Here is an 8,882-nt window from a genome sequence, read left to right on the forward strand (position 1 = left end):
ATTTACATATAGGAACTGTTGTGGAAGATCATCTTGGGGATAGCGACCTCGTGTTCGTCGAAGTACCCATTAAAAAGATATCGAATGCTGCAAATGTATCGGATGAAACCTTTGAAAGTATGGCAGATGTGGTCCCAGATAGATTAGATTTCGACCACCAAAGAGTTTTTTGTGGTAAGGAAGCGATCGAAAAAATTGGAGAAAATTCTCATGAATCGACCACGATAAATGGAGTAAATTCAACTGAAAACAATGTTTGTTGATATTAAAAAATACATTATATTTGTATAACTTAAATATAAAAATATATCTATTATTTTTTCTTAATTTTTGTTCTGTTATTTTCAAAATCTTTTTGCATGGAACTCATAAACTTAATTGCTTCTTTCCCGGTTATAGTATAAGTTGGATTTTTGTTATCTTCGTAATGTTGAAGAGGGGGAAGTCCTTGCGGGCGCTTTCCATTTTCCAACTCTGTGTGGACAGTTAATGACAAGTTACTAATACATTCTTTATCTACAGTTGATTTTCCCATTAACGCAGCCTAAAAAAATTAAATTAATTAATGTGTTTTATTTAAATAGAAAATTATTTACTATTTTAGCACACATCTCAGCTTTTTCGTTGCGGAATTGAAGTTCGGTTGCACATGTCTCTTGTATAGTCGTTAAATTATTAGATAAAGTTGTATTATCAATTAAAATGGTGGATAAGATGGTAGTACTAAGAGGTGTTGTTGATTCTTCTTGAGGCGATGTTTCGTTAATTAAAATAATACAAGTTGTTATTGCACCTGGTGGAAGTTTTAATTTTCCATTTGGCCTGCCGTTCGATAATACATCAGAATCGCCCCCAAAACCTGTATTTAATCCTCCTTTATTATCTCCATCATTATTTCGTCCACCTCCACCCGAATCACCTCCAGATTGATTTTGGGAATTAATTTCATTTTCATATTCTTCTTCTTCTTTAGAATCATCGTAATCAAAACTAGTTGGGCAATGAGGGGCTGTGAAATTAATCGGAGATGTTGTGCTTATACATGAATTATTTCCTTTACTGTTTGAATATTTATTAAACATAGAACTTTGAATTATTTTTTCCGTAAAACCTAAACTTGGTGAATCCGCAATTCGAGATGAAAATATATGGGGTGTGCTTTTATTATCCGAGAATTGACTTCTTATTTGCCGGTGTTTATGTTGTTTGTCTTTGCAATTCGTGTCATAACAAGTACATGATTCCCAGCTTTTCGGTTTTGGTCCGATGCAATTTGAATCTGATATATAAACCACTTCACCTTCACCTTCCCCGGTTGGCCTGATGCATTTTACAACTCTGTACCTCCGTCCTTTGGGACATTTTTTACAAGGACCCCAATCGCCGACAAACCACCTGTTAATACAAGGAGCACGCTCGCATGCTCTGATTTGCACGATAGGTCTTGGGGCGTATTTGCAGTACATATCGTCGACCATTCCTCCAACTTTTTCGGTGCAAGATGGAACGGCTTCTTGAACGCCAGGGCCACAAGCTGCAGAACATGGACTCCAACCCAAATAATCCCAAGAAAAGGACGGAATTCGCTTCTTTTTCGCTGGTATTCCGTAAGAATATGAAATTGTTACGTTTTCTGTTACTACTAACTAAAAATTCAAAAAAAATAAATTCGATTTATTGAATAATTTTTGTTATTTTGATTAATTCACCCAAAGTGATATTTCATCAGATAACGGCCCAGGTATCGCAATAGCCTCTTGTTTACTCCGAATATTCCCCACCCACGCATAAGTCCCGGGTACGTTAAACGACCCAATAACGTTTCTGCGAAAAACTGCCTTGAGAATTGATATACAACGAAAATATTTTCATTCGATTCTTACCCTACTATGAATACAGTTTCCCCGTTACCACTTCTTATCTGTATTCGCGATTCAGTAGGCATCATCTCTTCGACTTTAATGTTACTAGCGCTTCGGGGAATGTTCAAGACGCGTTCTTCCTCTATAACATAACGTTTACACATTAATATTTGACTAAATCGTTTTGTTGGAAATTAAAATACTGATATGACCGGTACACGGAACTGTTATATCTCCTTTTATCACGGTACAACTCGTCGAGTCTCCTCTACACACTCCGCACGAGTCCTCAACGGCGTTGGATTCCAAGTCGAGGTCACATGGAATTTCCTGGAAAAGAAAACGTGAAGAATTGCGTCCGACACATAAATCTTCGTTTCTCGAACCTTACACAACCCATCTATACATATGTCTCGCATTCCTCGTTGGCACGAAGTACCGTCTATTACCCTCGGTCTTAATGAAGCTATGTCACCCCAGTCGTTGATACAAAATAAGACACAAGGGTTCTCTAAGAGACAGAAAAATTGTTTTCTTATTTTATTAGTTTTTGGTGCGATCACGACGCAGTGGTAAACCCAGATGGGGTTAATTACCAATCCTCGACGTGTCGTTAACTACCCGTACACTCCCCAATTAGCCAACAAGTTCCGGATTGTGTTCGAAATTGTTCGCGTATGCAAATCGGATCGTGCGTTATTGGGGAAACCGGCCAACCAACAGACCCTATTGTATTCATAAAGTAATTACCGTCGTGCATCGGATAGTTCTTCCAAGTATGCACTTTCTCATCTTCCGGATACACCCACGAGTTAAACTCGATACATTGTACATCACGGAATGAGGGTAGATTCGCGTCGCAAGGCTGCAATGAACGATGTCTAAGTTAAGGGAAAATGACGATAAAAAGCGATCGTACTTCTGTCGCGCAGATTTTATGCCTCTTTCTCTCACCGAGACAATACCGACCGCCGTTCGCAGGAGCTGGACTGTCGCAGTGCCGTTCTTGCCAAGCAACCCCGGAACCGCAAGTTCGTGAGCAATCCGACCACTCGGACCATGTTCCCCAACCCCCATCGATAGCTCCTTCTCTCTCACCCACTTGAATGCACACTCCATGGAAGCACCACTTCAAAAACAATCAAAACATACTTTTATAATAACTAAATTTATTTTAACCGGCGCCTCCACCAAAAATGATTAATTTAAAAAATAAAAATTAATTAAAAATAACCAACCTTTTTATCGCCACATTTAGTACCAGGAGCGACTCCAGTATGAGTTTCCACGCATCCTTTATCCTCTATGTAACAGATTAAATTCTCGCAATCCTAAATAAGAATAAAACAAGAATAAAAGAAAATGGATGTCGAACAAAAGGTGCTCTAATAATAAAATCTTGCGGTTTTGAACAAAGCAATTCAAATTCTAGGCGAAATCGGCGCCAGTTCCGTCTGGCCAAGTTAATTTAGTGGCCGTTCTGGACAGATGTCAACTCGTTAACTTTAATATAATATGACGTTTGGAGCCGCGCCAGTAACGGCAACAGCGCGATTATGATTGATGCTTCGGTTAGAATCCTTTTAAAACCACTAACAATGTAAACTTTAATCAAAACCTACCACTCCAGTCATGCATAAAGCAGCATTTGGACCCATCACCTCTCGACATTGGAAATCCCCATCGTACATAACACCAGGAAGGATATCGACAGGTTTAAAACTATGTTCCGTTGGGGGGTCGTAGAGACATTTTCCAAAACCTGATCTAAACTACAACGGTTTACTGGAAAAATCGTGTTACTCATCAAACTCAACTTACTCAACAAACAACGATAAAAATTTATTACTACAGTTTGACCATCCAGCTGTTTTTATGCTTATAGACGGATTCATTACAGTTGTTAAATTATTTAGATATATTCCACTACATCCAGATTCTTCTGGAGTATCATGAAGAATCGCTAACCTAACAAACAATAAAAATATTTAAAAAAAAAGATTTACGAGAAAAAGAATAATTGAAATTCCCCCAAAAAAAAGACCGTATATGTCAAGTTAGGAAGCATGTCGAAACGATATGGAATCATCATGCTTGGTACTGACGTGTGCGCTATCTCGTGGGCTATCACAAAACCGAGCCGCAGACCGTTGTCCTCGCATATGGCCGCTTGGTTTTGCGGATCGCACATTCCGCCGATTTTCGAGGATCCCAACAATCCGCACGTGCTGTCCGCACCACAAATGTCCACCCTAAAACAGAATGAACACAATCAATACGTCATAGAATACAATATGCTATGAACCCACAATGTACGCCCCTAATTATCTACTGATGCAGTTAACTAAATCTGTTGAAACAGTCGTTACATAGAAACAAATTAATTTAATCACCAAGGAATATTTAAGGTTAGACACGATAATAGACAATACTAAAACTTAGTAATCATTATATGTAGGATTCTAGAAAATTCGCTTGAGGTTGAAGTTGTTTTTAGCCCTACGCAATTAATTCAACTCCAAAGCGAGTTACAGTAACTCAACCCAACCCCAATACAACTCCATCGCAATGTAACTCAAAACAACTCTGTCACAAAGTAACTCAACCCCTAAACAAGCAATTCAAAGTTGGTTGAGTTAAATTGCTTTGAGAACTTAAACCATTAAGCAAGCCAAGATAACTCCAAACCTAACCCAACCCCAAAGCAACCTCATTTGGAAGTGGAATATTAATGGCCTATAGTGACAATGTAAAAAGAAATAGAAATACTAAAAATGTTGAAATATATAGTACTGTACAGGGTGTCCAAATTTCGATGGGTTTGCAGGGTATCTTAGTTGCGGCTTTCGCGAACCTGAGCTACTTTTTTGTGAAACTTACAATGGCGCAAACCAAATTTTCATAGCCCTCTTCGTTTTTGATATTCAGGGTGTGTTTCAAAATTTACGATTTTCAGACACCTCCTGTATCTCGGCTATCCGGAAATGTAAAAACGGGTTCTAATAGATTTTTTCACGTAGAATCCAATGCTGCACGTAGAATTTTTCTAGTCATCACGGTTTTTGAGTTATAAAGAGTTAAGTATTTTAGAAGTTGAGTATTTAGTATTTGAGTTGTGTTTATAACTCAAAAACCGTGATGACTAGAAAAATTCTACGTGCACCATTGGATTCCATGTGAAAAAATCTATTAGAACCCGTTTTTACTTTTTTACTAAGTTTCCGGAAAGCCGAGATACAGGAGGTGTCTGAAAATTGTAAATTTCAAACACTCCCTGTATATCAAAAACGAAAAGGGCTATAAAAATTTGGTTTGCGCCATTGTAAGTTTCACAAAAAAGTAGCTCAGGTTCGCGAAAGCCGCAACTTTCTATCTTTCATAATAACTGAGATACCCTGCAAACCCATCGAAATTTGGACACCCTGTACTGTGCAATTCCACAAAGAAACCAGCTAAACATTTGTATTGCATTAAATGGTGTTCAAAGACTTAACAACACTAAGACTTTACCATTTTCTTTGTTTCGTGTTGATGTTCATTTATTTGAGATTTACTATAACTAATAAAATTAAATATGAATAAAATTATCCTAAAAACATTCTTGTGTAATTACGAAATGTAAAATTAATGATATCACTTGTTTGTAAAGATGATTAATACTTGTAAAAAAGAACACATTCAAAGCGCTGAAATTTCAAGGGTTTGAGGGTCGGTTTGCATTGTTATCTTTAGATAAAAAAAAAGTACGCCGTATTCGATGTAACAAACGTTCATTTGGCACAAAACGGCCAAGTGACACGCAAGCGCCGGCTCCAGATGAAACGCTATTAGAGGGTATTCAGCAAATACAAACGAATAGACGCACAACAAAAGCCCCAATAACGGCCTGCGCGTAACCCAAGCGAAAAATGTGTACACAAAACTTTTCCGTGTCGAACAAGAAATTTCATTTAAAATAATATTAGATTATAAAAAAGTTTAACCTTGTAATTAAAACGGCGATGTCGTGGTGGTTCGGGTGGGTATCCTCTTTCGGGTTGACTTGGTTCTGCCACTCCCTGAAGTATTCTAAAGTTTTTTCAGCGTCCTTATTCACGTTCATGTTCATCTGGAAGGTCGAAAAAGTTAACAATAATTGTTTTAATTACTCCTTTTCATTGGTACAACAGCGGACATTTCGCGGACACAATACGGAAACCATTTCCGCCAATTAACGTAGTTGAAAATGGAAGAAAACGCAACGGGAGGTTTTCATTAAAACTCTCCTCGCCAGCTTGCTTTTACTACTATTGCAACCCGGAATTTTGAATTTAAATTTTAAAACCTTGCCAGGTTACCTCGTGGTCCTCTTCTTCCAACCTAATTATCCTTACGATGGCCAGATCGATATTCGTTCCTAACGAAGCGTCGTGAAACAAATCGTGAGCCTACAAAAAAAAAATGTTGTAGTAAGCGAGACCTCAATTGGTTTCGTTGTATGATGACGATGTATCTGTGTAAGCTAATATGGAAATTAAGCTTCAGACGCTGGTGTAAGAGATGAGAAACGAGTCTCGTTGCTTGTGTTCTCAGCGATGCGCAGTGAATAGATCGTTAGATGTACCACGCGTGCATGCACTCAGTTTTGTGTGTAATTATGTACATTTCAAAGGGCACGCGAAGGAGTATTGAAGTGGAAGAGGCGCTAAATCCAACCACCCGTATACGTTCTAAATTGTTGGAACTGCATCAAAACGACTCAAATTAGCAAAGATTTATAATAATCATTTTTCGGATAATATTAGAAATAAATGTAGGATTTAGTTTATCGTGGATTAAATTATTAATGACCCATTATTGCAAGTGTTTTAATAATTTGCTGAATTTGATTTAACCGAAAAATTATTTGTACAAAATTCAAACAGAATGCCAATAGACCGTAATAAATGTAATAATCAAAATGGATTTAATTTAATGTTAGCATTGATAAATTGATGTATCACTAAATTATTTTCGAATATAATTAAATGTATATTTACCATATTAAAAACGGTTAAAACATAATTTTCCAAATCGATATCCTTATGATAATCTAACATGGAATGATCTAATACGACTAAAGTTTCAATATGCAATTCAGGTATACATTGATTACCATCACCCCTTTCTGATCTTAACCCACTTCTCTTAGCCATAACTTTCGCAATATCATCAAAAGTTTCGCATTTACTACTATTTGATATTCCATTTCGATTAATTTTTACGTAATGAGGTTGTGCAAATTGTTCTGTTAATCGTTGCGATCGATGATGACCTTCCGCTGGTTCTATGAAGAAGTAGTGCCGCTTTGTCCGTATATAACCTGTCTTAAATTAAAGTTAAATTAATAAAAAAAAATTTTTTCGAACAATTAGTAGATAAAACTAACCAAACCGTGACATGTGGAAATTGCTACTTTCGAATCTCGATCACCTCGAATAAATCCTGTGTAATGGCATTGGGTTTCATTGACCCTATCAATGATTCTATCGTTGATGTCCTTTTTAAACCGTTCAACCACCATTCCCGGCGAAATAAAACCGGTGTTCGGATGCAATTCCACGTGATGTTCTCTGTCACGTATTGGGATAACATAATGGACGGTATCCTTCGCCCAACGACGGCTACGATGAGCTTTTTTCCTAACGCGTGGTCTGTGGTAAACCGCCGGCAGGTAATGCGACAAGAACTCGCCCTCATGGGTGACCCTCCGTGGGAAAACCAGGTCGTACTGTTGAAATACATCGTCGTTTCGCAATTTACCTCCGTATCCGGAACGGACGCCGTCGACGGTGCAAATAAAGCTCAACGCCGAGCAAATCACGACGACCGTTGTATAATGGACCATTAGACGGTTTCGAGGTCGTCGATCATCCACCTTTCGGAAGCCCTGCACAATCACGAAGCACTGAAAATTCCAGTAGAAGGCGCACCAGTGACATTTGACGCGGACACTACATAAAATCGAGCTTTGGCCGGATGACAGACGCCGATTGCTTGATTTGAATGATCCCCGTACCAGAAACCATTCAAAATTCGGGTTTTTATCAGGATTCACCGAATCACAAGATTAATGTTTACATTTCATACTGATTCAGTAAATAACACTCACATTCATTTCATATTTCCAAATAAACCATTAAATTACTACCATTTGTAAGTAAACATAAAATTTTTAAACTTATATAATAAGCAAATAGAAAATATTCTAAATCAAATTTAAGGAAGATCACATAATTTGTTCTCTTCCTTAAATATCGTTGTATAATAACATCGTTATTATGATTTTTTTAAATCAACTCTGCATCTTTATATTATTTTTTAAGAGTAAAAATTTTGAAAGTCGTATCTCAAGAACCAATTGAGATATAATGATGAAATAAAAACCATTTTAAAGTTAATTTAATGAAGAATTGATGTGCCATAAATAATTTCTTATTTCCCATAAACTTCGTTGTTATGACCTTTTTAAGTCAACTCTGCATCTTTATATTATCTTTTAAGAATGGAAATTTTGAAAGTTCCATCTCAAGAACCAATTGAGATATAATGATGAAATAAAAAACATTTTAAAGTTAATTTAATGAAGAATTGATGTGCCATAAATAATTTCTTATTTCCCATAAACTTCGTTGTTATGACCTTTTTAAGTCAACTCTGCATTTTTATATTATCTTTTAAGAATGGAAATTTTGAAAGTTCTATCTCAAGAACCAAGTGAGATATAATGATGAAATAAAAACCATTTTAAAGCAAATTTAATGAAGAATTGATGTGCCATAAATAATTTCTTACTTCCCATAAACTTCGTTGTTATGACCTTTTTAAGTCAACTCTTCATCTTTATATTATCTTTTAAGAATGGAAATTTTGAAAGTTCCATCTCAAGAACCAATTGAGATATAATGATGAAATAAAAAACATTTTAAAGTTAATTTAATGAAGAATTGATGTGCCATAAATAATTTCTTATTTCCCATAAACTTCGTTGTTATGACCTTT

General features: G+C 36.5%; 1 protein-coding gene across 2 annotated transcripts; it reads right to left on the reverse strand.

Annotated features, from left to right (window-relative positions):
* Positions 1-261: 261 nt before the first annotated feature.
* Positions 262-7,980, reverse strand: LOC111413715 (A disintegrin and metalloproteinase with thrombospondin motifs 7-like). 2 transcript variants are annotated; one of them, XM_023044780.2, is made up of 16 exons: positions 7,270-7,980; positions 6,881-7,207; positions 6,200-6,289; positions 5,846-5,970; positions 3,968-4,114; positions 3,684-3,830; positions 3,485-3,629; positions 3,101-3,193; positions 2,782-2,991; positions 2,613-2,727; positions 2,249-2,373; positions 2,066-2,192; positions 1,884-2,004; positions 1,710-1,824; positions 597-1,646; positions 262-544 (listed from the first exon to the last, which is right to left on the reverse strand). In XM_023044780.2, the coding sequence occupies exons 1-16, from the start codon at positions 7,726-7,728 to the stop codon at positions 314-316; spliced, it is 3,627 nt and encodes a 1,208-aa protein (XP_022900548.2). In that variant the 5' UTR covers positions 7,729-7,980; the 3' UTR covers positions 262-313. The 2 variants fall into 2 exon arrangements, with proteins under 2 accessions (XP_022900548.2, XP_022900549.2); XM_023044781.2 differs by having other exon boundaries at positions 6,881-7,203; positions 7,270-7,371.
* Positions 7,981-8,882: the final 902 nt, after the last annotated feature.

The sequence above is a fragment of the Onthophagus taurus genome, chromosome 10, assembly GCF_036711975.1.
Source record: "Onthophagus taurus isolate NC chromosome 10, IU_Otau_3.0, whole genome shotgun sequence".
Lineage (NCBI taxonomy): Eukaryota > Metazoa > Arthropoda > Insecta > Coleoptera > Scarabaeidae > Onthophagus > Onthophagus taurus.

Bases quoted from the DNA above. Each gene is read 5' to 3' on its own strand.
- LOC111413715 (XM_023044780.2), bottom strand. From the start codon at position 7,728: ATGGTCCATTATACAACGGTCGTCGTGATTTGCTCGGCGTTGAGCTTT. The intron at 2,005-2,065 runs GTATTTTAATTT...GTTATGTTATAG, and splicing joins TCCGTGTACCGGTCATATCA to AGGAAGAACGCGTCTTGAAC. The intron at 1,825-1,883 runs GTAAGAATCGAA...AGTTTTTCGCAG, and splicing joins GAAACTGTATTCATAGTAGG to AAACGTTATTGGGTCGTTTA.